Genomic DNA, 25827 nt, shown 5'->3' on the forward strand with positions numbered 1-25827 from the left:
GGTGGTCGTGAGTCTCTTGGCACCAAGCACATCTCGGCCAGTCTAGCCTCCAATAGTAATACCTTGGCACATGTTCTCCGCAGCTGTTCCCCCACTTTACAGCGGTCTCATTCTTATCATACTATGAGTCTACCTATACCAAAGGTGTGTCTAAGGTAACTCCAGAACTGGCGAGAAGATTGAGTGTCTCATGAATGAGAAAACTGCCCCCTAAAGAGCGGGAAGTACCGCCACCATTATCGCTGTGCCGGAGAGGGGAAGCGAAACAGGGACGACTAGGTTGCTTGACTGTCAGCTTGAGCCACAGTGAGCGGCTCGGGGCGATCCGCCGCTGCGCAATCCTGCATGCCATCCTCGCCTAGGGAGTTGGTCTAGACCAGACACTGGCGCCGAACTCTTCGCACCGACCGGTGGCCACTTACATGACTTTGCACTCCGGTATGAGGCTAGAGTGCTTTTGATGATGACCGTTATACACGTGCATGGATGTATGATCGCCATGCCAGCCACGCATGCCTCATACGCTCGATTGGGCTTAGTTGTTCGGCTGATGGTTCATCTATCGCCACCGCTGCAACACCATCCTTCGCACTCATCAATGTTGTTGAATTACAACCAATCCTGTGTGCGGGTTAAGAGGCTGAAAGGTTACATGTCGGTAGACATATTGTCATTGAGTGCTTCTTGGTATTCAGTCGCACTGTACTACTGTGGCATACATCGTGGTGAGAGTCATGACATAGGTGGCAGATTAAAATCGTGAGCGTGATGCAACACCCAGCTTGCTTTTGATCAAAATCTCTTCGGGTGGGCTTGATCTGCATCGACTGGGCCGCTCGAGGAATTGCGAAAAACCTCATGGACAGACTCGGCGGCACTTTGGGACATTTCTTCTTCCAGCGATTCGAGAAAAAGCATGGGCACCCCTTCATTGGCCCTGAGGTCTTGGGAGAAGAGAAGTTTGGAGTCAGAAAGAGCATGGTCGGCCCGCGGGATCAAACTGTATGGGTTGTTCCGATAAAGGTTCCTTATCAACATCATAGTAGCACCCCTGTACTCTCGTGCACGTTGATTCCATCTCTGTAGGGATATTCTTAATGGAAGCCAATTCAAATGCACAATGACATGCACATGTTTCGGTGGGACAGGGCTGAAAAGAGAGGGGGGCGTACTTCAAACTCGAAATCAGCCACCACATACTCCCACGATTCCCGGACCAAGTGCCGGCATGGAGGAGGGGTAGGTACCTAGACCAACGGGAGAGAAGCTCAGCCACAGAAGCGGACCAAGCACCATCACGAGCGTGGTCATTGGCCGCACGACCGCACAACACCAACGAACGGGCCGGCAAAAGCCACCGAACACGAGGCCCGCTACGTTCGACCTTCCAGCGCGCTTTTGCGGGGGAGCAGAAGCCACGCACGCACGCACGCACTTTACCGCAAGCGCAAGCGCTGTCGTCAGCCGCCCGGGCAGCTAACAGCCAAGATCGACGCCACCGAGAGCAGTTGTGATAAGACTGTTGTGGTGATAGGTCGCCGCCGCGCGCTTCAAAGTTGAGGCGCGCCAACGACAGCGAAGCCTGTCAGCGTCGATTGCGGGGTCGTCTCCACTGCGTACCGGCCATTGCGACTGGGCACATCCTGATCTCCGTCGTCCAGGAACGATTGCGGAATGGCGCCATCTGGGAAATGAAAGACTGCCGCGAAACGGACACGATCCAGACGCGCGCTAAAGTGAGGGCTGCCACCGTCGTCGCGCCACAATGCCGAGCCAGGCTCCCGGCGCGGCTGCTGCGTAAGCGCGCGCGCCACGGCTAGGTATGTGCCGGTGATGCGGGAGATGGCCGGGTCGACTGCCGCTACGGTAGTGGTGACGAGCCGGATGAAAGTGCCTAGGTACGTACCTACATTTTCCGGGGCGAATACGAAGGCGTCTCGCGTTCTTGGCGCCCATGTCAGCCGTGATGCTCATGCAGCCCCGTTGCCGTATGCAGGTACGACCAGATGCCGAAACAAGGCGACTTCAAGCTTTCCGGTGCGTCGATCGACGGCTGGGGCCAAACCATCATCGCTTTCCCAGCCATGTTGAACTCAGGGTAAATCCTGTATATGCAGAGAGAAGCGCAATTTAGTCGTGGGCGAGCTACTGACTTGACTTGGCGCGGGGAACTCAAGCAAGCCAAGGCTATTTCGGTACCTAGCTCAGCTGCGAGGTGGGGAGCAGAAAACTTGCACGTTCTTAACGAAGGACTCCATGGCAGCTCGGCCGCAGATTGTGGGATTTGAGAGCCATACATTGACTAGTGAAAGATCAATGAAAGCGGAAGCGGGATCGAACGAGGCGACCACCTGTTGGCAGATCTGCAATCAGCAGAGACCAGAGGCATGATATCGTGCCATGTTGTTGATATAAGCGAGCTGTGGATTCAGTCGCATGAGGCAGCTTCTCGGGAACTGTAATTTCGGTACGTGGAATCTCGGCGCCTTGATCTTTCGATTGCCTCTACCAAGCCCCGTCGATCACGGTAGTTGAATGCTTGAACAGGTAGGTAAAGCTGTTTACCCACATCTTCACCCTGCAGCTTGCTCTTTATGAGCGGACAAGAATAGGCCGCCAGACCGGTTCGGGTTTTGAAACAATTACCCCACCAAAGCTAACTGTGTGGGGAAACCGGATGTTCTTACCGTCGTATAAACACACAGCTGGGTCTCCATGACGTGTCGAAAGCATGATCGAGACTTTTCGAACCCGAGCCCGACTCGTAAATCGTACGTTCTCTCGGTGTGCCCGCAGGATATAAAGAAGCGACCAACACTTCATCCCTCAGCCAACCCCAATCATCGAATCCCTCCGCTACAGCCTGAGCACCCTTCAAAGTAAGTGCGGAACGGCACGCAAAAGGCAAACGTGCATCCCTGACCAGTGGCCTTTCAGACAAAATGCGTTTCGCCGTCTCCGTCCTCGTTACCCTGCTCGCTGGTTTCACTGCCGGCGAGACTCTTGATCTCACCGGCAAGTGTGCCGACCGTGGCGGCGTCTACAGCTGGGACTGCAACATCAACCAGGAAAACACCGCTGCCCTCACCTGCAACTCTCGTCTCAGTGGCGGCGGCTCATACTGCTCCGACTGTGTGAGGCTGGATACCCCCGGCTTCTTTGAGTGCTCCTGTACGTGCCCCGCCTTTCTCCTTGCCGCGAATTGAATCTGATTTTCTAGGCGCCGGCAACAACTGCCCCTGAAGCTGCCGTAAACTCTTCACAGCGGGAGTAGGATGTATGTTGGCATCTTTCTGGGTCAGCATCTCTGGCTTTGTACATAAACCCCAGACGTCTTACAAACGTACATACACACGACGAATTTTGAACTTTCTATGATTCACTGTTGATTGGCTGTACCGCGGCTGTGTGGTCTTTGGTCGCCTTTTGAGTAAAGGATCAGCTGATCGCAGGGAGCACAAAAGTCAACATCTGGATGGGTTGGCAAAAGGCTCTCGCAGGTTGTGGACGGACATATCTATCTCCTCCGTGAATGAACAATGGGAGGTGTTTCCTACATCTTAGTATAAGTAGTGGCTTCGTACTAAGAACGGCAAACACTCTTTGAGCCGCTTAACGCACCACTTCACGACCATTGCATCACAGCTGGCTTTACAGTCTGAAGGTCGGTGGGATATTTGCTTGTCATCACCAAGTAGCAGCTGGGTGGTACAAAATAACGAGGTCGTGCGAAGCGGTCAGACGTCGTGGCGTGAGGCAATAGTCAACTCGGACCTCTGCGGGATCTTATTCACCCCAACCTCCGCAGCTCCGACAATCGCCCTGGCCATTCCAAGAGACTGCCCGGATCGGAGGACGTGTTCCGCCGCCGGATCGACTAGGGACAACTTGAATACCCCCATGGCCGCCGCTCTGCAGATCGGCCGCGATCGTCCCGTGTGATGGAGCGACATGGACCCGACACCTCTGGAAGATCGACTTCCGGGAAGCTCGGGAACTCCCGAAGGCTTAGCTTGTGAGAGATCCGCAGGACCTCACTTGTGTGATGAATGTAGAGTCCTTGTGCATCCCACAACCTTTGGTTTTGGGAGATGCCATGTTTCTCCAAAGGAGAAGTTCGTACGTGCCAGGCTTACGCACCGAGAGCTTTTGACGTGGCAGTTACTCGGACTTTCGGATTTCGGAAAAGGCTTGTCAGGACATTGATTGGATAGAGCTTGAAGAACCGAGCTAGGCATGCGACCACGGCATTCAGAGCTTCGGGTGCAATGCCGAGCCAAGTTCTGGGGTGCTTATTTACCTTGAGCGAGCATTTACGATATAGGGTAATAACAGGGTTGAGTGATCAGCCGTGCCCCACATCCCCAGTCGAAACAACTACCAATAAATAAGCCTCGCGCATGGTTTACATTTGCGCCAAGGGAAAGCTCGCTGCCCCACAAGATCTGGACCTCAAATCTGCATCGCCTTTATCTCAACTACCTTTGCCTGTGTCCTTCTCCGTTAGCTTCGCATCGGATCGATGATCAACCGCCTGCACCGATTCGCCCAACCCACTCTTCCTCCCCGGACTGCGTTTCCCCGGCCATCCACCACCATTTAGGCCGAGCCCAAGGATGGGGATTTGGGGGCTAAATCCTCAACTACCGGCGACAATTGCCCAAAACGGAGGGGGATCAACGCTCTAACCACGCGGCCGTCCGCCAGCTTACCCACTCACACATCGCACGCCCTGCAGGACCACGCAACAAGAACCCGACAGATGCCTGCAAAACCAAGCCCAAGGCACGCCGTCGCCAAGCCAGACAACGACTTAAAAAACCTCCCCTCCCACCCCGCTCCAGAGCACCGTAAGCCACCAAAAAAAAAGAGAAAAAAGAAAACTATACCACACCCACACCCACATCCCGTCGCACCAACAACAACACCACCACCATCACCAACAACAACCCCACCAAACCACCACGCCATGCCCCCACCCCCGCAAGCGCCCGCGCCCGCGCCCGCGCCCGCGCCCGGAACCCGCCGCCTGCAAGGCCGCGTCGCGCTCGTGACGGGCTCCTCGTCGGGCTTCGGGCGCGAGATCTGCAAGCAGTTCGCGCTCGAGGGCGCCGCCGGCATCCTGTGCGCCGACCTGGTGCCGGGCGCGCGCAGCACCGCGAATGCCGAGGATGATGGCGTGCCCACGCACGAGCTCGTGCAGCGGGAGGAGTATGGCGGCGGCGCGACGAAGGCGCTGTTTGTGAAGGTGGATGTGAGCAAGGCGGTGGATGTGAAGGGGGCGATTGCGAGGGCGGTGGAGGAGTGGGGGAGGGTTGATATGTGAGTTTTTGTTTGTTTGTTTGTTTGTTGTTTGTTGCTGCTTTTTGATACTGCGGGTGTGCGGTACTGTCGTGTCGTGGAGCAGAGTTGATGGCGGTGCTGACGATGCGGTGGGGGTGTGTGTGCGCAGCGTGGTGAACAATGCGGGCATCTGCGGCGAGGCGGCGAACCCGGCGCCCATCGACGAGAGCAACGAGGACATGTTCGACGCTCACCTGGCCATCAATACGAAAGGCGCGTATCTGGGGTGCAAGTACGCGGTCCAGCAGATGAAGACGCAGGAGCCGCATGCGAGCGGTATCAGGGGGTGGATTGTGAACGTTGCGTCGTTGGGGGCGACGGTGGGGATACCGGGGTTGGGTGAGTGGCCGTCCATCTTTCAAGCTGGCGGAGAGAGAGAAAGAGAGGATGTGGCTGATGGTGGACGAACAAGTGTGCTACAACGCTTCCAAAGGCGCTATCGTGTCCCTCACGAAGACCGTGGCCGTGGATGTCGGTCAATTCGGCATCACTTGCAATGCTATCTGTCCTGGATGTGAGTGGCCAATCAGAACCCCCAGCGAGGAGAAGGGATCAGGATGCTGACGGATATGCCAGCTTCGTACGGCACGATGCTGGATGAGGCCCTGCAAGGTGCCTTCAGCAGCATTGGACACGATGCCATTGCGTCCATGTACCCTCTGAAGCGCATCGGCCGCCCCATAGACCAGGCGAGATCTGTGTGCTACTTGGCTTCCGACGATGCCGCCTGGGTTACCGGCACGACGTTGGCCGTGGATGGTGGCATGTCAGCTCAATAATGAGCCCTGGGGAGGAGATACGTGTGGTCTGCTTTGATGGTCTACTGTAGCTAGTCAAGGTCATGGCAATGGCGAGGCTGTTGCGGCTGGGACGGTGGGTGTCTGATGAGACGGATTGGGGATGGGTGAATTTCGGTCCTCAGGAGCTAGAGGTTCGCACGATCGGGACTGGTGACACCACAAGCCAAAGGAATCCAGGTGAAAGCCCCTTATCCGGTCACAATGACGGTAGCAGGTGGTTATGCCATTCGTCAGGACAAACTGGTGGTGACGGTAAGCAAGAGCCAGCCAGGCTTGTCCCCAATAACGGATGTGAGAAGGGCTTTAGAATGAAACCTAGTCTGCGAAACTTTTAATGGGGATATGACTGCTCACTAACATGTGGCGCTAAATATGCGTATCTGATGACATGACTGAGACAAAGAGAAAGCTTAGGAAATGGGGAACTGCTCAACCAACGATTGGGACCATATCTCGTGAAACACAACGACCGTGCTTTGCTTCAGGAAGCGGTTGAGGGAATTTCAGGCTTGATGATCTAGTAGAATCATGGCAAATGGTCAGGGTAAATCGTAAGGAGACTCGTCCCTCATAATGTAGATCTCGCCGAGGAGGACCGCACAACCGACCGTCATGCATATCGCGATGATAGGGAGGTTAACACTCGCAAAATCGAGACTATGGGCGTGGATATGTTTCCTGGCGAGTATGTCCCGCCATAAGAGCCCAGCCAGTGACGCGCTGAATGCCGCGCTAAATGCACCGTAGTTGACCCCGAGTGCCATGCTGTACACGGTTGCCCAGAAAGTCCGGTTGCTGATGGGAATCCCGTTAACGCGGTGGATCTCTTGCCACGCCTGGATGACGCGGGACAGCAGGATGGTGGTGCCAATATTCGTGCCTGCAAACTGATGCATGAGTACAGCCGGTTAGCTAATTACACTTACTGGTTTATGAAAGTACAGAGACTTACATTGCATAAGACGACAGAGAGGAAGCCCATGCCGCCAACGCTACCTACCGTTCCCGTCTTGTTTACCCAATGATCCCATCCGTAGGCAAACACGGGAACCCAGCCCTTGGTGACCAAGGCCTGAACGAGAACAAACATGGAAAAGGCGAATGGCACGAGTGCGTATGGTAGGTGTGCCAATACTGCTGTGGCGGTTGGAAATGTCTCCTGCGACCACCTATACGCATTCGCAACGCGCGATACGAGCGTTCGCGGTCTACGCGCCCGTTCCACCTTTCGACGCTCCAACTCAAGCTTGACTCGCATATCAAGGTCCGTTTGCCCGCTTGAGCTTGAGCCTGATAGGTCTTCTAGTTCGTATCCACAGGTTGCGGGGGCGGGCAATCTCTCGATGTGCTCACTGGTCGATTTTCTGTCGTCCTACGACTGATCAGCCCTTCGTCCGAGCACCTCACAATCGTGGTCTACCTTTTCAATGTCTTTGTTACACTCATCAACATCAGGCTGACTTTGTATCTGAATTTCCGGCAGAACTGTCCGTGTTAAAGCAGATTCGCGGTTTGTGTTCTCCCTCTCTGGACTCCCACGTTTGGCATCTCTTTCCTTGATCTCTCGCTCAACTCGAGCGTATTCCACCTCCTTCCGACCTTCTTGGGCAATCCTGCGTGTATCTTCACAATGCCACCATCCGAATGTGACGTCCCAGCAGAACATGACGAATGCGGCTGGCAACGTCACCCAAAAAACAGCATGTTTCCCGATCCTCGCGCTGGCAGCATCGAGAGCCAGGAGGGTAATGAGTGTCGTGGCCATGATGATAGCTCCGAAAGCTGCGCCTATCCTATCCACAAAAGGATTCATGATCTCTTCGAGCGAGAGCAGTTTGCCTTCGTCATCATTCGTGTGGTCTTTTTCTTCTTCCTCCACCTTTCCTTTGGCGTGAGGGATGTTGGGGTTCACGGGCTTCTTCTGTCTGACTTCGTCCGGGAGCTGGTGCATTATGATCTTCGATGGGATGAGAGATTCTCCCACGAAGATGATGTAGAGCAAGAAGGGGAAGAGTACGATGGCCGTTACGACAACAGGCACGATCATGTTTGCCGTGTAGTCGATGAACTTGATGTCGAAAGCGCCGGCAAGCACGAGATTGGTCGGGTTGGAGGAGACAAGGATCGCCGAAGCAATGTTTGCCAAGGCAAACTGGGTGAAAATCCACGCTCTTGGATGCTCAATGTTGCTTGACACGCGCGTCATGTAGGCGAGGAACGCTGTGCCGGATAGGATGATGGGATCGTTTCCGATGAAGGCAGCGAGGCCGAAGAAGAAGGCATAGAGGTAGAAGAATAGTCTGTGCCCAACGCCTCCTCCCCATTGGAGCACCTTGAAGGCCAGGAATCTAATTAGACCGGACGCATCGATGGAGATGGCGATGTATGCTAGCGACAGGAAGAAAAGCATGATGTCGATCGGAGAGATGTTGTTTGCCCCGATGGTACCGTCGTGAACTTCTTGTCGCCCAATAGCCGAGATAGCTAGCAGGAAGAGATCTGCTATCAATGGTGCCGTGACAAAGTTCAAGTGGAGCCGCAGCCGCACAAACCACTTGGGCTTGCTTGTTTCATCGTCCTGGAAGCCACATGCAAAGTGTTCCTGCCTTGGCGCTATCACTTGCATAGCACCAAGTGCATCCAAGACAGCGTCCGAAATGAGCCGAGGCACATAGATAGTGAGATGAAAAGGGAACAGTACAATGATATCTATCCAATGGGGAAAGAGTTAAATCTGTGGGCTTTTCCCAGGTTTTATCGTATGCTTACTGGTGACGACGAAGACGATTAGCGTGACGATTGATCGCCACTCTTTTATCTGGCCGGTATCAAGATCTTCCGGCATTCTGTGGTTGGCGAGATCGATGACAGGAGTGAGCGCGAGGGAGCTCGACACTTTCAGGCAACGCGGCTGCGACCACCACTTAAGGTTGCCCTTCAGGAAGGAGTACGCGCCAAGGCTTCTCCATGATGACCCTTTTGTCAAGGATCTGCGCCAAGCGCAGTGTGCGCGGAATGCAGTATGGCAGGTCCCGAATATTGAGCAGTCCTTACCATGGTCTTGAATGTGCTGCAGGGCCTGTCCTTATCGACCTGAGGACAGCTATATAATGGTTTTGCGCATGCTCTGTTCAGTGCAGAAACCTTTTGAGTCTCGGTTTCGCTACCTCGGTAAGTTCTAAAACAGCCTAAATGTACTACACACTGCTGCAACCGACCGCAGATCAGCACTACTGCGAGCTGCGTACTAATCAGAACGCCTAGTCATGCTGTGTGACCATCTAGACCAATGGTGCTTTGTATCGCATTTTCCAGGGGTGATCATCGTCGATGAAATGCAAGGCTGCATTCTTCCGCCAAAGGTCAACTGCACGGCTACGTAATAATTATGCACATGCTGCCAAGTCGGGAAAAATGAGAGTTTATCCATTTATGTTCAGGAAACCATGTACCCCACTATTATGGCTTGCACTAGTAGACGGGGTTCAAAAAGCTAAATCTCTCTCAAACCGAGAGCGCTGTAAACAATCTCTTTTCTTGATCATCGGAAAGGCTGTTTACGAAAAGAAAAGTTGATGTGATGAATAAGCAACATCTATACGACAGGTCAAATATAGCCGCCTGGGATAAGCTTACCATTGGGTTGGACAATATTGATGGGCGTAGCACGCGACTAGCTTCCCAAAAGGACATTGGTCATGGAGGCGGCTTCTTGCTGCCCGCTGAGCCTCATCAGCAAGGCGTTTTCAAGGCAAAGCAAAGCTGATGCCTATCCAGCCTGACCAAGCAATCTAAAATTGCCACGTCCTCTGTCCTCAAGCCTTCGAACGATGCCTCGAATCATTATCCCGATGACAGGATAACTCGGACAGCACTCTTCACCCCCTACAAGCGCTGACAAGTGGACGTGGGGCTTCTATCATCTCCATCTTCTCCCCAAGCTTTTTTTCGGAGACGATCAAAGGGACATGCCGCCGCTCACTCCAATCATGGACCGAAATGCTGTCACCACTAATTCTTCGGTTTTTGCAGCTGCAGACTCTACCACTCGACCTTTGCAGGTCATCTGTGCTTGGCCCGTGTCTGGCCAGTACGGGCCGGGCGCAAGATTCTTGTGAGTTTGCGCCCCACGCCCAAGCGCTCTAGCTGACTCTTCAAGATACTATGCCCTTGTAGCAGCTTGCGTGTCTGCTCGAAAAACCAAATGGCTCAAGGACGTTTGCTTGGCAGCCGCATTGCTTTTCCCTGCCATCGCTGCTATCCACGGAATCGTTCTCGCGACAATGCACCGGGAAGGTTGTTAGGCCCATCCAAGTTATTTCTTTGCCAGGGCTGACACCCGTAGCTCTTAGGTGCTATTGATATGGATATCTATGGAGCTCTGCAGCTTTGCTCAATAGGCCTCTTGGCCGCTCAGGTCACTGTCCGGAATTCGCGGACGTACTTCAACACTCCGGGACGGAACACCATCTTCTTGTGGACTGGCCTTATCCTCGCTGGTGAGTCGTGTCTTGGTCGGTTCTGCTCTACACTGTTGCTGACAAATCGCCCTTACCAAGGTCTACTGAGCTTGACAGTCGAGTTCTTTCGGACGAGGACGTTCGACTGCCTGCATGACAACGATGGAAGCCCGATTTCCACCAGTGCCGCCGAGTTCCCCTACCATGATTCCCCTACCTGTGGACTCGTATGCTCTGTTGAAGAAGGCCCACACTCTCCTTTACGAGGCGGCTCAACAAACAATATCTACGTGATCCCGGCACCGGATCGTTTCACCTTCGGCACGGCCGTGCTCATCTCGACCGCATGCTGCATCCCTGCCTTCCTTTCCCTTGGGTGGATGTGGAACAAGATCCTCAAGATGAACTGGAATACTCGCTTCGGTGATGGGGATGAAGATGAGCAGATTGAGGGCACAAATGGCGCCACCATCGGGACAATGAAGAAGGTCAACGATATAATCAGGGGGTTCCTAGGTATTGTTGAGATTCTTGTCTTCGGTGGCGCAGTACTCGCTATCATCATCCTCGGCGAGATGAACTTTTTCAGTGCCCAGGTCAGATATCAGACAGAGCCCATGGCCAGTATCGGTAGGTCTTGGCCTTCATTCCCAGCTGTCACGGGTGGCTAACAGGTCCTTTTGTAACTTTCAGGCCAATGGGCACCAATCGTTGGCACTGGGCTCGCCGCCATCGGGTCTTTCTACCTTCTGGTTGCGAAAGATGTTGAGCAAGAGGCAAACATAGATGCCTCCATACATGACTACAGTGGTTCACTGGGCTTGGAAGCTGGCGGGGACTTGTCCTCGACCTCTTCCCAACCTATCGCCACTCCAGGTTCTCTCGATAATCGCTCTCAATCACCGCCAAATGAATTACAGCCAACAAGCAGCCGGAGACAAAGACAGGCAAGCATCGGGGGCCACAGACGAGAAGTAACGAGGGTGTTGACAACGGTCGGGAACTACCTCGGTACCGTAGGCTTCAGCAGGTTTGACGACTCCGAGTGGATACGAAACGCGGGCGCCTACCCTGAGATCCCAGCAGAGCGACAGCGAAACAGACGGCTTCCCAAGATCATCGTCAGTAACAACCGACGCCGGGACGCCACGCCTACCCCTCGCCAACAACGATCGAGAGCGGCCAGCCGTGCATCGAGTCCTAGTGTTGCAGGCGGCGGCTCATCCACGCCGAGAGCAGCATCGACTCCTTCCTCGCCGTCCCCACGGTCTCGGTCACCAGCCCCGTCCGCCATCACGCCTCGCCGACCTGACCTGCAGCACAACCCTACTCCATCTTCGGGCACTGGTTCGACCGGAGAAATGGTACAGATTCGCCGGAACACACTCGAGGTGCCGCCGCCGATGCATCACAGTCCTACAAGGGGGGCCTGATCAGTTTCTTCCATGGCCTAGGTTTTTGAGTGACATCCTCGACAAGCGGTAGTGTCGAGAATTGCCGATACACGCTAAGACGAAGGAACCTGTCTAGCATGGATGCCCTTGTTCATCGGACAATACTGTCCCACAATAAATCATTCGAAAACACTCCTGGGAGTATACGCCACATGGCCTTCCTGTGGACCCATCTTGGGAAAGAATGTCATCTATTGACATGCTCTCACTCGGGCTACCACGAGTCGATCCTGGAGCACATGTCTGAGGCTTCTCGTTTGATAATGCAGCTGACCCGCTGTGAGACGACCTGCGTGGTCTTAAATCTCTAGTAGCGGCGTGCTCCACGGGGTGGAGAGAGCGGCGCTCGTGTCTGCTGACAAGGTCCTTTTTGTCGGAGGATGGACAAAAGACTGGTCGGTCCCGGGTATGGACTCGTTCATGTCGCGCACCATGCGCGTTGCGTTTGAAGATCTGGGGGCAGTCCGAGCACGTGTACACGCGTTGAGAGCGTTCTGCTTTTGCAAACCCGAAAGAGTATGCATTTTGCCTGCTGCGGTAGGGACAAGGAGCTTTTCCATAGGTATTTTTAGATTGAAGTTGAAGCTGAGCTCAATCACATCTCAAAGATAGCGGTGACCAAGGTGGGACAACAACTGACTAAAGCCGGGAGAAATGCGGGAAAAGACTATTTTAGGTGTGTCTGCAGCCAAGCTGTATACCTGATACGGGAAAAGCCGTGGTGGACTAAGATTCGGTAGATAATTTCGGCATTGAAGGGAAGCACGTGATTATATTCGTGATCTAATTAGAGCAAGTTTTAAGCTCGTGTACTAATAGCAGCTTTCTGATTCATATTCATTTCTAGTAGCTCTGGTCAAGTTTAGAACGGTGCAGCTAAAGGCTTATACGAACATCCAAGAGCAGCACTGAATGCTAGATAAGCAGGCTATTGACGTCACTGGTGAGGGCCTAAGTCTCATACCAGGCAAGGCATACGCATGGATCTCATAAAGCGCGAGGAGAAACTGTTTGAGTCCTCGCAGAACTGCCAAGTAGTTAGCCTAATTGGGAATCTGAAAGTGGTTTAGCGTAGCCTATTCCTCATGAAACGTAACTCATGGTGTAGGCCCTTAGAAAGAGCAATTCGTTGAGTTCAAACGTAAGCTGGTGGGGGTTGTCTACGTTACACGCACGGCTTATGAGCTAAGGAGGCTCATATCCCAGGCCACATCCGTAATGACGTTTTCCACTGCATCGTTTAATATAGGTCTGACATCTAGTACCGTGCAGAATATGACCGCGGGAACATCCTCTTACTTATTTTATTGTGCCATAAAAGTAGTTCAGTCTTCGTCGCTCAGTCACGGTGCCAGAAACAACAGGCTGTTGTTCCCGCTGTTCCGCTGTCCCCCAACTGTTTCAGATATATGTGACGGGATAATTAAATGTCAACTATTGGTATGGTGCCGAGCAGTGCAACTTCTTTTGCCAAGAACAGCCTTGTCAAGTTGACTACGCAGAGGCCAAGGAAGCTCCTCAAGGTATGTGTCATGTTCAGAAAACACTGGTGATTACTAGGAAAATGCAGGCAAGAAGCGATCGGCAGGCAACACAGTGCATGCCCGAAGGACGCGAGATGTTGTATTCTGCGTTAAACCGGCTTGTATTTTCAGCACTCTCTCTTTCTCAGCTTCTGTTTCCCTTTTCCTCAGGCATCTGCTCATAAGCGATACGAGAATGAGAGGAACCGCCGAGTGATTGCTCGGCGGGATCAACAGATGAGAACGAGCGGAAGGATCTCCGATCGGAGTCAGACACATGAAAGGCCTGACTTGTCCGACCCACTTCTTCCTTCGGCTTTTCCGAGAGAAGACACAGACGATAAGTCGCCCTCTTATCGGACTGGAAGGTGTGAGGGAAAGAAAAAAAAAAGCGGGTGTGGCCTGATAGCCGGATGGCCTAACGACAGATACCGCTTAAGCACGGAGCGATCAGCTGACAGGGCGTGAGTGAAGACAGTGCAAACGGCGAACTCATTCACGCGGGAGTGGCCGAGATTCGAAGCGAAAGAATTTACACTTTTTCTTTTCGCTAAAATCTTGTCGATGAACGATTCGCAATTGCCCGTGGCACCGTCAGGCCGGTATGGGGTGAAGTCATCCTGCAGAAAAGCGGCGTGTCACTGATCAGCAGCAGAACTAAAATAGTCGACCCAGGCACCAGAACTGCGGGAGCCGCCGATGCACTGCATTATTGTCACAGCGGCCGTCATCGCAGCAGCTGAAGCTCGAACCACTCGCCACAACGACGCGCCAGTGGCCGTCTGTCTTCTTCTTTTTTTCTTTTCTTCTTTTCCCCCCTTCTCGGCCCCCTTCATCATGCCATCCCTCTCAGCCGCTGCGGGTCCGGGATCGTTCGTTCATGCCCGTTACCAGCGTCGAGTTATTACGCACTGATACGGCGCCAGCAGTGGGATCAGCAGCCGTCAGCCAGATTGGCTTGAATGGCTGAAAAGCCAGCCCGGAAAGCGACTAACTCTCAAGACCCCATGCTCGGAGGAAAGCAGGCCGAAAAGAACGCGTTTGGTGGCTGGCTCGTTGCAGAAAAAGGATCGGCGGTCGCCAATCGAAATGTGGGGGCGTGAGATTGGGCTGGCGATTGACTCGTGGAGGGCGTGGGGCATGTCGGCATGTGGGGCGCCGCGTTCCTTCTTATCGAAACACTCGCCGGCGCCTCATCCAGAATCGCTTAGGCTATATCATCAGCCATTGGCTTAACGATTGCGCAATGTGGAAATAGATTGCGGTGCCGATGGATTGGTTTGTTCGTCGGATATAATAAGACGTGCGGCGTGAGATGAATTAAAACATGGTGCAGCAAGATGTTTATCACCGCTGATGTTTCGAGTGCCTTAAGAAGTAGTTACTGTTAAGAAGGTGTGAATGGTGCTTTCGATGTTTGACATGCTCACTTCTCCCCAAGAACCCGTCCTACCAGTGCGCACCAATAATATCGCAATTTGAATTCCGGAAAGAACAGGAGCAATGGAATGTAGCTTCTTTAGACAAACAATGTAACGGAATGGTGTCCAATTGGCTAGCGTTATAAACGAGACTTACCTTAACAGGTGACGGGGATGGGCGAGCGTCTTCCAACTACGGACCGAGGCGGCACCAAGGAATAGTCTCGACTCTAATTCTGAAGGAACAAGAACGGAACCTTCCCTGCTGCAGTGCCTTCACACTTCTCTGGCGTACAACTCCATTCTGCAGCCGACTGCGAGCAGCGACTTGCTTTTTCATCGGATCAATAATGCGACTCCGATTTATCGCATCACCAAGGTATGTACAGCCAGAGTTCCGATCTTACCACAACTCAATACACCTACGACCTATCACGTCACCACGATACAACTACTTCACAAGATCTAGTCGGCTGAAAGAGGGTGGTGTAAATGACGCAAGGGATGAACATTATAAGTTGCCGGAAAGGCCGAAATCCTACGGTGCGTTCTGGACCTCTGGGGAAAATCCGTGACCGAGTCAGTGGTTTGCGCTCCTTTGGGGCGATGCCGGGGAACGCGACGTTCGCGAACCCGAGCATAGCGCCGACGGCACAAGCCGCGAGGGAGAGCATGTAACACGTGCTGCATGGCGTGACAAGGCAGCAAAAGGAAAATGCATCAGGAGAGCAGGAATCCATCACCCGCCGCGCATGCTGTTCGCACAACTGCGGTGGAAATTTGGTCGGCATTCGAAGAGGAATTTCAGCTTGGGTGCGCACTCCCGCACATGAGTCGACGGAAACGTTTTGCTTGAGTAACGACGCTCGTGTATGAATCGACGGGAAGCACCACTTGCGCTGAACTGAGTCGGGTGGGAATCTCACCTTCGGCCAAGCTTCTACCGAGAGGCAGCCAGTTAGTGCGGACAGCTGGGGCCTCATGTTCGAAGACATGCACGGCAAACACGCACCACGTGGGAAATGCCAGGGCAAATGCAAGGGGGACGCGGGACAGACGCGTGCGAGCTGGCGCGTCTGGCGCATGGGGAACGCCACCCCGCCAACCCGACGGTTGCGGAACAGGGGCGAGGAAGCTTCCGTACTTGGCAAGGGTTGCGAATGGAGGTATTAACGTTGCTCCAGATTCACCCGCACTTCGCTTACACCTGACGACAAGAAGCCCATCATGAAGAACCAAGGCTCGTGCGGTACAAAAATTGACACTAATTGCGGCAGTTCCTGGACCACTCGGGAGAAGGAGCCGATGACTTTGGAGGCGGGTTTGCGCGGGCTACGTTGGCATCGGAAGTATAACAGCGGTCCTTGGCATGGAACTGGCGAGGATGACAGATGAGAGGGATGTTGCAGTGAAATTCATCTCAAGAGCTCTTTGGTCAGCGAATCGAACAGGCGGGCTGGAGAATCCACCGGTTTGGAGTTGGGTGCAAGTCGCCCAATGGGGACATGTCGGCCGGGGGAGACGGGCGTGAGGGGCGGGCCCGCCGACTGCTAGCACTGGACCGCATCCTGGAGAGTCATGAACCATGGACTCTGCCCCCAAGCTGCGTTGGACTCCAGCTGACGCGGCACACGCCTTTTTCTGCCGCAGGTGGCTGGACTGCGATCCTGCAACGCCCCGTCTCCCGCACTGCGGGCGAGATAGGGGAGAGGGGCACGACTCTCGCCGATATCAGGCAGCCAGCATCAAGTCCACTGCTGCGTCATGAACGGTCGTATCGATAGATTGACGACCATGGACGATCTTTGACGATCGCAGCAGCTCGAGGGAGTTAAGCTTCGCCGAGTCAACACACTGGGCCCCGCTTCGCTCGCTGGGCTGATCGTCCGGCGGCCAGGGTCGCGCTCGGAGTGTGTGGGAGCCTCATGATGAAACGCACGTCCGCCGTGATGCGGGGAGCTTGCCGCAACCCTGCATGCATGCCCCTGGCTGCGCATCTTCATCACTAGTCACTCCAGCTCGCTTGGCTTGCAATAGTGCCCACGCCACCCCGTACCGTCGTGCCACGCCGCGCCTTACGGAGGGCGTCCCTGGCGTCTTCCGCTGGACTTGCCGACGTCGAATCTCTAGAAGCCGCAGGCACTCTTCCATAACATTCACACATGCCGCTTCTTTGGGACCGCCCGACTGACTCTTTGCACTCATCCCTCCACACAGCCGCAAGCTTCAACTCCTCCCCATGTCTGAGATTGATAACAAGGGCCCCGGTGCCCTGGCCACCACCGTGACCGTTACTTGCGTTGCTGCCGTCATCGTTCTGACTCGTCTATGGATCCGCGTGTCCATTGTGCGTGCTTCCGGCTGGGACGACTGGATCATCACCATCGCCTGTGTATGTCGGACGCCATCTCCGTGCGTGGAACCACAGCTGACAGTTCCAGGCGGCTATTGCGGGAATGACGGTCACTATTTCTCAGCGTGCGTGCAGCTTCAAAGCCCACCGTCTTCACGGATACTGATAGCCATCTAGAGGTCAAATATGGACTCGGTAGACACATCACAGAGCTCAGTGACGAGATGCGCGAGCAACTCTATTTCGTAAACCTACCCACACCAACACTTCACCCCAGCACCCCATCACTGACAGCCGCACAGAACTTCTGGCTTTCCATCCTCTTCTACAACATCGCGCTCGGCCTCACAAAGTTCTCCATCCTCATGCAATACCTCCGCATCTTCGCCACGCACAGAGCCATGCGCATGGCCATCCTCGCCACCCTCGTCTTCATCATCCTCTACACCCTCGAAGCGCTCCTCCTCAGCGTCTTCACCTGCACCCCCATCGACCGCTTCTGGAACCGCACCATCGCAGGCACCTGCGTCAACACCAAAGCCCTCTGGTTCGCCCACGCCGCCATCAACATCTTCTCCGACACCGTCATCATCCTCCTCCCGATGCCCGCCTTCAAGGGCCTCAACATCCCCTCGAAGCAGAAACTCGCACTGATGGCCATTTTCGCCCTCGGCGCATTGTACGTCTTTTGCCCCCCTCCCTCCCTCCCGGTCCCCTCCCCGCTAACAACAAACCCCCCTCCTCACAGCGGCGCCGTCACCTCCATCCTCCGCCTGCAGTCCATCTACACCGTCGCCGACTCAGCCGACCAGTCCTACGACAACGTCAACGCCGCCGTGTGGTCCAGCGTCGAAGTCAACGTGGCCATCATGTGCGCCTCGCTCCCCACCTTCAAAGCCCTCGTCAAGCGGCTCTTCCCGCACCTCCTCTCCACCGACCCCGCGTCGCGCTCGCCCATCGGCGGAGGCGGCGCCGGCACGAGTAATGCGGCCGGCGGCATGTCCTCGCGGTGGCGCTCGCACCCGTCGCGGACGCATGGGACGTTGATCTCGATGGATCGGATGGAGAGGGGCGAGGGCGGCGGCGGCGGGAGGGCGAAGAAGGGCGCGGAGATGTTTACGACGACGATCGAGAAGGGGGGGCCGTATCATGGCGGGGAGGATGGGGAGAGCGGGAGGAGTAGTGGCGAGGGGATCAAGGTCACGACGGTGGTGTCGCAGAGGGAGGATGCGGGGTCGGATAAGAATATGTTGTACGCGGATGATGTGCATAGTATCAGTGAGAGTGAGAGGAAGTTTTTTCCGCACTCATAAGGGGAGGGGAGGGGAGGGGACGTTTGTTGTTTTCATTTGTACTTTTTACGAGCGGGGCGGTTCTTTCTTTTGTTATGTGACGGGTGGGAAGACGGCCGATGGGGCTTGGAGCGTTGTGAGTTGGACGGTGCGAGAGGGAATGGAGATGGGGACGACCTTATCGTTCCAAGTATGACTAGCCGGAGTGAGGACATTAGTGTGGAAGATACCCGAGACATTATGCTAGAACTTTTCTAATGTATCAATTTATAGAGGCAATAGCCGCTTCAACTTCTCCCTTTCCCGTCTGCCTCGCTACTTTCATGGGCAGTGAAGTTGTCGACCACAACAGCTGGGCTGCCATTCTTGACGTTCCCGATAGTGCCAGCACGCTGCCCCGCCTCGTCTTGGATTTGTGCGACTAGCAGCGTTTTGTCTTCGGCGTCTTTCAGCGATTCACTCCAACCATCAGTAAAGAACCCAACCTTGAGGATCCTCGAGAGACTATCCGCCTTCTCGGCTATACGGCAGATCATGTCTAGGAACTGTCTCAAGTAACCCTGTAGCTCAGGGTCCTCTCTTCTCTCAAGAAGCTGCCAGCCACTGATGATGACAAACATCAGCGAGGGCCCTAGCGAGAGCAAGTTCTCCAGTAGGGCGAGTGCATCAGGCAGCGTTCTGAGCTCGCCCGTCAAGCAGTCGAATCTTTCTTCCGAAAGGTCCACCGCATCGTCAGCGTCTTCGGAAGTCAAGTGCTCTGGCACCAGAAGGGCCGCCTGATGGATCAAAGAGTAGACAAGCTTGATAAACTCCTCAGTCCAGGAGGCACTCGAGTCGTAGGTGCAGAACCAGGCTAACACGGGAATTTCGAAGCTGCGAAGGCTCGCCAGCATAAAGACCGCGTTGAGTGTGTTGGGTGTAGGTTCGACATCGGAAAGGGTGGCCTGGATCCAGAGAGCTTCGGAGGAACGTTTGTAGACCCACTCTTGGAGGCGGAGGAGGATGGACTGATCTACGAATATCGAATGAGCCTCTTCGCTGAGGCGGCTTATCGTGGACTCTTGGGAAAGGAATGCGAGTATGGCAGCGTTACTCCTTATGCTCCGTGCAGTCCATGAAACGCTCTTCGGGGCTGCAGAGCCTTCGATGCGCAGAGAGTCGGGGTCCGTGATGACGGATGCTTGTGAAGCCACACTGTTGCCCGGGATCTGAGGCGTCGGCGGGGCGACGTCGAGTTGCATGTTACCAATCCGACGTTCTAACATGCGGAGTCTCTCTTCTGCTTGCTGCGCGCGAAGGCTCTCAAGTTTCTCTCGTCGTTCCGCCTGCACCATCATCTGCTGCATGAACAGCGTTTGCTTTGCCTGTCGCTCGAGAAACAATCCCATATTTTCTCCCAGATTGTTCGACTGCTCGACCAAAATGGAAAGCTCTTCCCTTGCCACCTTCTCGGTGTATCTCTTCAAGTCGGCCACGACGCTCTTGACGTTGTCGCGGAATGAGGTGCCGAAGCTCTTCAAGGCTCGCTTGAACCACCCCGGGCTGTACCATTTCTTCATCAGCAAGGCCAGGAATTCGAACAGGGAGCAATAGAAGGAGGCCATGTGCCGTCTTATTGTAGCGTTCCTTGGGCTCAGTCTGGTTGCTACATAGAGGTCTCGGACCTGGTCGGAGATTTCTTCGAGGCCTTCGTCGATGATGGACATGGTCTCCTGGTATGTCGTGGTTGCCTAAGACAGCTTTGAGTTTCTACTGACTGACCTAGAGCCCTAATGCAAATTGGAGATACTCTTACCTTCACAACCACGGTCAGTGTCCCCGTGAGGATCGAAACGTAGCGGTCTCCGCTTGGCAGCAAATTGAACAAATACTTGTGCTCATTCATAGACTGCACAACACGCACGAAAAGGGCTTTGGCTTTGCCCCCGGTTGTTTGCTGGTTCTTTTCACGCTTCTCTCGCGCTACTCTTACGAGCGCGGCAAGTACTCCGATGTCCGGTTTTGGATGCTTGTTTTGATGTGATGGCTCTTTTCTTGACAGTGTTGCCTGAAAGTCCAACCATGATTTCTCAAGTCGTTCAGAAACGTCTTGCAATTGCACGACCTCCTCAAATACGTCGATACTGTGTCGTTACTTAATTCATGGATCTGCGTTGTGACCGGGGAATGTTTTAGGGTTACCTTGGGGGCGGCGGTCCCGTCTTTGGGCCGGTCGCTACGTCGGGGAACAAAACAAGCCCGAGACGCTCCAATCCCTTTTCAGCCTCTACCCTGTTTACCAGGCTCTCAGCGAGAGGCTCCCTATCTTTCTCCGGCTTCAGTTTCTCCTCCGTGAATCGCCTGACGAGACTATGAGCCTGGATATCGTTGGTATCGTCCGTAGGACAAGGCGTGACTGTGGTCATATTGGTGGCGCTATAGGTGATAGCCGCGGGACACGTGAGTTGTGATATGGGGGCGGGGGCATTGGATTTCCGAGTTCATCATCTCCGGAGCTGACGGATGCTCGGTCTTCTATCTCCACGAGGCTGACCTTTGGGGGCCAAGTTGCCCCACTATGCCGTGCATCAGGCTACACGCCTAGTACAATTCGCGTAAGGGTCCTGCAGCTGAATCACAATCGAGGCTGGCGCAGAGCGGCTTTTTGCAGAGGCTTTCTGCATGGTGACGCGTTTGACTCGAGCATTCAGCTAATCATTGCACGCGGGTCAGCGAGTACATATTGGTGGCATATCACACGGTCCCTATTACGAATAACCATTGTTGTCCACGCGCGAAATGTAACAGTGGCCGAGATTCTGCCAATCTAGAAGCGCCGTGGCTGTCAGGATAGGTATCTGCCGCGGAAAAAGAAATTGTGAATAATGGTGACACGTTCATGTCGGCCCCCAAACATGCAGTCGCCTGTCAGTAAGATCCTCGCATTTCATATCCAGAACCAGGAGGTCCTGCAGATGGGGGCGGTTAATAGCAAGAAAAGGCGCATACAGCTGACAACTCGGGAGATACAAATTGTGCGAAGTCTTCCAGAATCTTACAAGCCAGCCTCGCCTTGCCCTTTTGTTTCTTAGGATGGCCGCCCCTTTGGTGGCAGTGAGACAGCCTGCTGAGCCCCCAAACCTTGAGGAAAAGATACACTCCCCCGCCACCGACCAGCCTTTGGACCCCAAAGGCCTCGAATCTGGTCCTTCGATGGGCTCCGCTAACGAAACCTCTGGCCTATCAAAAAACAAGCCACAAGATACTGCAGAGGCTACCAAGGGTGAAAAGAAGTCTGTCGGGATCAGATACAGGGTCGAGTGCGACGAGTATTCCGTTCGTTGTGGCCCGCAATGGTCTGAAGAGCAGGATGATGTTCCCTTCGACCTCGAGTCCCAAGGATTAGAATCCGAGAGTCCAGATGATAACGACAAGCCATCTCCGGTTCTGGAGGTTATTACCTCAGTCAACGTGGACTCGAGAAGACACGATCGTCGTATGCGCGATGACGCTGGAAGTGATGATGTGTCGGACACAGGATCAGTAGTGGAGGACAGGCAGCCCAAACGGAGCTTGAAGACGACCAGCATCCGCTCTCTGGGCCCCACGCGAATGGAAATACACTCACCATTGCTGTTGCAGGTGATCCGGGATGTCGTTGACTACTATCCCACGTGAGTGACCCAACCTCAACTCTTGGGTCCTAGCTCCAATGCTAACGGATGCAAAGCCAAAACCTCACCGGAGACGTTGTGACTGTTCATGAGCCATACTGGGTCTTGGTTCACTACTACCCTGAGCTCAAAAAGATATACCAGGCTTTGGTAGAGGAGCAGGAGGATAGTGTAGCTGACTCGAGTGGGGAAGATGAAAGAACAAAAAAGAAAAATCATCTGGGGGTCCTTCTCAAGTTTCTTACTCCTCACTTTGAGCAGCACGTGAGTCCTATCGACCGACGGCTCGCCAAAACAACACCAACAGTCAAGTGGGAGGACATCTGGTACCTGTTGAAACCTGGTGAGTTCGCGTACTGCCTTTTCCAGAAGACCTGGATTGGTTGCGTCATCCAAAGCGTTGTCGTCAATCAGGATGACTGGGAGGTGGGATACTGGGTGCTCGACCACCCGCTTGAGAATTGCATCCAGCGTGCTCGAGGAAAGCTTTCCATCAAGTCATTCGAAGGCGAACAAGCAGTCGCGTCTCTCAGCATCATTCCCAGACACGTCTTTGACAGGCTCGATGGAGGTGAACTAAGGGAAAAGCTCGAAAAGAGAGGAGAGAAGGTCTGCAATGTCCTGTGGAAAAGGCATCAGTACCTGTATTACAAAGGAACCAGCATGGATGATAATGATCGACTGGTAAGCAAGTGCTCTGAGATGGTTTCATAGTCAACGGCTAATGTGTCGACAGTACGATGGCCCAATCATTGCCGAGAGCGAGAATCGCAGCAATGATAGTCTCCCAGGGACGAAATGGACTTTCGAGGAGGACGACATACCGAAAGACGACGACTTTGTACGAATGGACGTTACGGGAGGACGGAAAATTCGGCCAAAGTTTGCAGACTTCATGAGCATCGATCCCGTCGAGGACCCGAGGAGCAAAATGACCAAGGACCATCTATTTCTGCTCTGTCCTGCCATCATCTCATTCGCTCTGAAGACCAAGGAGTGGCGTAAGGGAACATGCCAGTGCCTGCATCGGCAAAGCTGACAACTAAGCTAGACGTATACAACGTCGAAAACATGCGCGAACTGCAGGAGCCAAAATATATTCCGGACACGCATATCGGGGATGAAAATCTCGATATCATCAACGCACTCTCTTACCGGCAAATCCATTCCAAGGATAAATGGTCGGCAGACTTCATCAAGGACAAAGGAGAAGGCGTGGTCGTGCTACTGCACGGCCCTCCAGGAGTAGGGAAAACCTACACAGTCGGTAAGTGTAGTCAACCATACAAGCGCACATCTGATACTCTACAGAGTCGACCGCTGTCGCAACGCGCAGACCATTGATTAGCCTTACTCTTGCGGATATCGGCACCAAAGAGGAGAACATCGAAAACGAGCTGGGAAATTGGTTCGACCTGGCGCACCGCTGGCAGTCAATCCTTCTCATAGACGAAGCGGATATATTTCTGGAGCGGCGCATGCACACAGACATGGGACGCAATGGCGTCGTATCCGGTAAGAAGACTCCAGTGGCGTTGGAAGTTTGACCGCTCACATCACCCGCAGCTTTCCTGCGCAAAACAGAATACTTTGGCGGTTTGCTCTTCCTCACCACCAACCGTGTAGGCCATATCGACGAAGCCTTCCTGTCCCGCGTGCACGTCGTCATATATCTCCCTCCGCTCGATGACGACAAGCGCAAGAGCATCTGGCAAAGTTTCTTCAAGAAACTCAAGGACGAACGGAAAGGCAAGATACGCGTGACGCCGAAGGCTCAGAGCTTCGTCGTCGAGAACGCCGAGGTGCTTGAAGTCAAGTGGAACGGTAGGGAGATCCGCAACGCGTTCCAGACTGCCATCGCTCTCGCCGAATACGAATCGTCCCGGAGGAGCGATTTCGAAGAGGGAGAGGAAATCCTGGTGGAGCCGGAGCACTTTCAGCGAGTTGTGCGGATGAGCAAGAGGTTCCATGCGTATATCGATGACATCAAGAAAGATGACGAAGTGTACCGTGCGAGGAACTACTACGGCCGCAGTGATCGGTGGGAAGAGATTGAGAAGACTACGATGCAAGAAGTGAGGCACCTTGCGATGCCGCGTTGAATGGACGGCATGTTGATCTCATCGAGGAAGGAACGTTTTCTGGAAAGCAATATACTTCTACACGTTTTCAGCATCGTATAGTCTCGTAACTCGGACGTCAACCTCACTCTATCAAGCCTCGCAAACTTCACGCATTAAAGCGGAGTTTGAGGTGAACGTGCGTTATGATGTGACTAAGCATAATGTGTTGAGCTGCAGACTACACCCAAGAATACCCATGCCTTATATGCCGCCGAACCCACCTTCCTAACAAGTTTTTCTCCGAGGTAACGAATGCGGAGGTGAATGATGCTGTGCCACTGCGGCGCAGCCCGTGCTTAAAAGCCGACCGGGTGCTGTCGCACACCTGATAAGAGCAACTATCCAACTTCAACCTCACGCGTACTTCAGGCAAGCATGGTGTCGGTCGGTGGCATCACAGCCGGGTGTAGGAAGTGAAGCTGATAGCTGGATGCTCTGTTGAATACTGCTACTACTTGGGGTTTATATAAGCGCATGGATAAAGGGATAACAAGGGTGATGATTATGACGATACGTTGCTGAATGAGACCCTTGTGGGTCTGATAATGAAACTGTTCCTCAATAAGGGATATCTGCATGATGATGAGGTCCAACATATGGCTTCTCAACGGGGACAAACCAACCCAGGCGCCGCGAATCTAAGCACGGCTGCCGACTCTGTGTCCGATATCTCTAGCGACACCACGTCGCTGTTGGAAGAAGTGACGGATTACAAGTACGAGAATGGCCGTAGATACCATGGGTACCGTGAGGGATCCTAAGTGCTGCCGAATGACGAGCAGGATCAGGATCGGCAGGACTTGGTACATCACATCAGAGGCTTGTTCTTAAGCTGATTTTGGCAAACAGAAACCATTCGACTACATGCACGTCCGAGACCTTGGTGGCTCCATCGGAAATTGGGACAAGCTACTGGGCCGGAGCTTGGACAGCTCAAGTGAGCTTCTCGCGCTCCTTCAGGATGGTTCCCGCAAGTTCGACAAAAACATGGACAAGGCAGTGACGTCATGGGGACGTTGCAGCTCTGGCCTTCTCATATACATGTGAAAGGGACAGTACTGTCGTCTTCCTTGGCTTTCTCAACCCCACTTTGCGCGGGGGCCGGCGGGATGGCGCCATAATGGCTCCGCTCGGTACAATATCCCCGCGGGGGCTGCGACCACGATGCAAATCCTCAGCTGACGGGTGTGGTGGTTGTGGTTTGCTCGATGGTGTTCTTGACTGCGCTCCACGCGACACACCCCGACATGCCCCCTTGCCTGAGACCGGGCCGGCGGCAGAGTGCTGACATGGATGGGCGAGGAGAGCAAGGAGAGCGAGGAGAGCTGCAGGCAGCGACCAATGAGCTGGGCAGTGGCGGGCCGTTTCTTGCATGGGCAGGAGACGCAGGTGCAGTCACAGCCGT

The 25827-nt window shown here is 54.0% G+C and overlaps 7 protein-coding genes across 7 annotated transcripts; 5 read left to right on the forward strand and 2 right to left on the reverse strand.

Moving 5' to 3' along the window:
- Window positions 1-2942: 2942 nt before the first annotated feature.
- On the forward strand, window positions 2943-3243 carry BKCO1_1000512 (uncharacterized protein; the record flags this gene model as incomplete). The annotated part of the gene is made up of 2 exons (XM_020269918.1): window positions 2943-3171; window positions 3221-3243. 2 exons carry the CDS (start codon window positions 2943-2945, stop codon window positions 3241-3243), a joined length of 252 nt encoding a protein of 83 aa, XP_020135182.1.
- Window positions 3244-4969: 1726 nt separating this feature from the next.
- BKCO1_1000513 (gluconate 5-dehydrogenase) lies at window positions 4970-6122 on the forward strand (the record flags this gene model as incomplete). The annotated part of the gene is made up of 4 exons (XM_020269919.1): window positions 4970-5322; window positions 5453-5682; window positions 5756-5857; window positions 5920-6122. 4 exons carry the CDS (start codon window positions 4970-4972, stop codon window positions 6120-6122), a joined length of 888 nt encoding a protein of 295 aa, XP_020135183.1.
- Window positions 6123-6682: 560 nt separating this feature from the next.
- On the reverse strand, window positions 6683-8988 carry BKCO1_1000514 (arsenite efflux transporter; the record flags this gene model as incomplete). The annotated part of the gene is made up of 4 exons (XM_020269920.1): window positions 6683-7030; window positions 7096-7515; window positions 7564-8852; window positions 8913-8988. The coding sequence occupies 4 exons, from the start codon at window positions 8986-8988 to the stop codon at window positions 6683-6685; spliced, it is 2133 nt and encodes a 710-aa protein (XP_020135184.1).
- A 1144-nt stretch (window positions 8989-10132) lies between these two features.
- On the forward strand, window positions 10133-12036 carry BKCO1_1000515 (uncharacterized protein; the record flags this gene model as incomplete). The annotated part of the gene is made up of 5 exons (XM_020269921.1): window positions 10133-10257; window positions 10303-10439; window positions 10496-10642; window positions 10703-11233; window positions 11297-12036. The coding sequence occupies 5 exons, from the start codon at window positions 10133-10135 to the stop codon at window positions 12034-12036; spliced, it is 1680 nt and encodes a 559-aa protein (XP_020135185.1).
- Window positions 12037-17240: 5204 nt separating this feature from the next.
- BKCO1_1000516 (uncharacterized protein) lies at window positions 17241-18667 on the forward strand (the record flags this gene model as incomplete). The annotated part of the gene is made up of 4 exons (XM_020269922.1): window positions 17241-17393; window positions 17443-17479; window positions 17532-18033; window positions 18103-18667. 4 exons carry the CDS (start codon window positions 17241-17243, stop codon window positions 18665-18667), a joined length of 1257 nt encoding a protein of 418 aa, XP_020135186.1.
- Window positions 18668-18933: 266 nt separating this feature from the next.
- Window positions 18934-21051, reverse strand: BKCO1_1000517 (phytanoyl-dioxygenase family protein; the record flags this gene model as incomplete). The annotated part of the gene is made up of 3 exons (XM_020269923.1): window positions 18934-20376; window positions 20442-20769; window positions 20828-21051. The coding sequence occupies 3 exons, from the start codon at window positions 21049-21051 to the stop codon at window positions 18934-18936; spliced, it is 1995 nt and encodes a 664-aa protein (XP_020135187.1).
- Window positions 21052-21718: 667 nt separating this feature from the next.
- Window positions 21719-24401, forward strand: BKCO1_1000518 (atpase aaa+ type core protein; the record flags this gene model as incomplete). Its single annotated transcript, XM_020269924.1, has 6 exons — window positions 21719-22299; window positions 22356-22983; window positions 23036-23300; window positions 23351-23566; window positions 23611-23814; window positions 23866-24401. The coding sequence occupies 6 exons, from the start codon at window positions 21719-21721 to the stop codon at window positions 24399-24401; spliced, it is 2430 nt and encodes an 809-aa protein (XP_020135178.1).
- Between the last annotated feature and the right edge of the window lie 1426 nt (window positions 24402-25827).

This window comes from Diplodia corticola (genome assembly GCF_001883845.1).
Source record: "Diplodia corticola strain CBS 112549 chromosome Unknown scaffold1, whole genome shotgun sequence".
Taxonomy (NCBI): Eukaryota; Fungi; Ascomycota; class Dothideomycetes; order Botryosphaeriales; family Botryosphaeriaceae; genus Diplodia; species Diplodia corticola.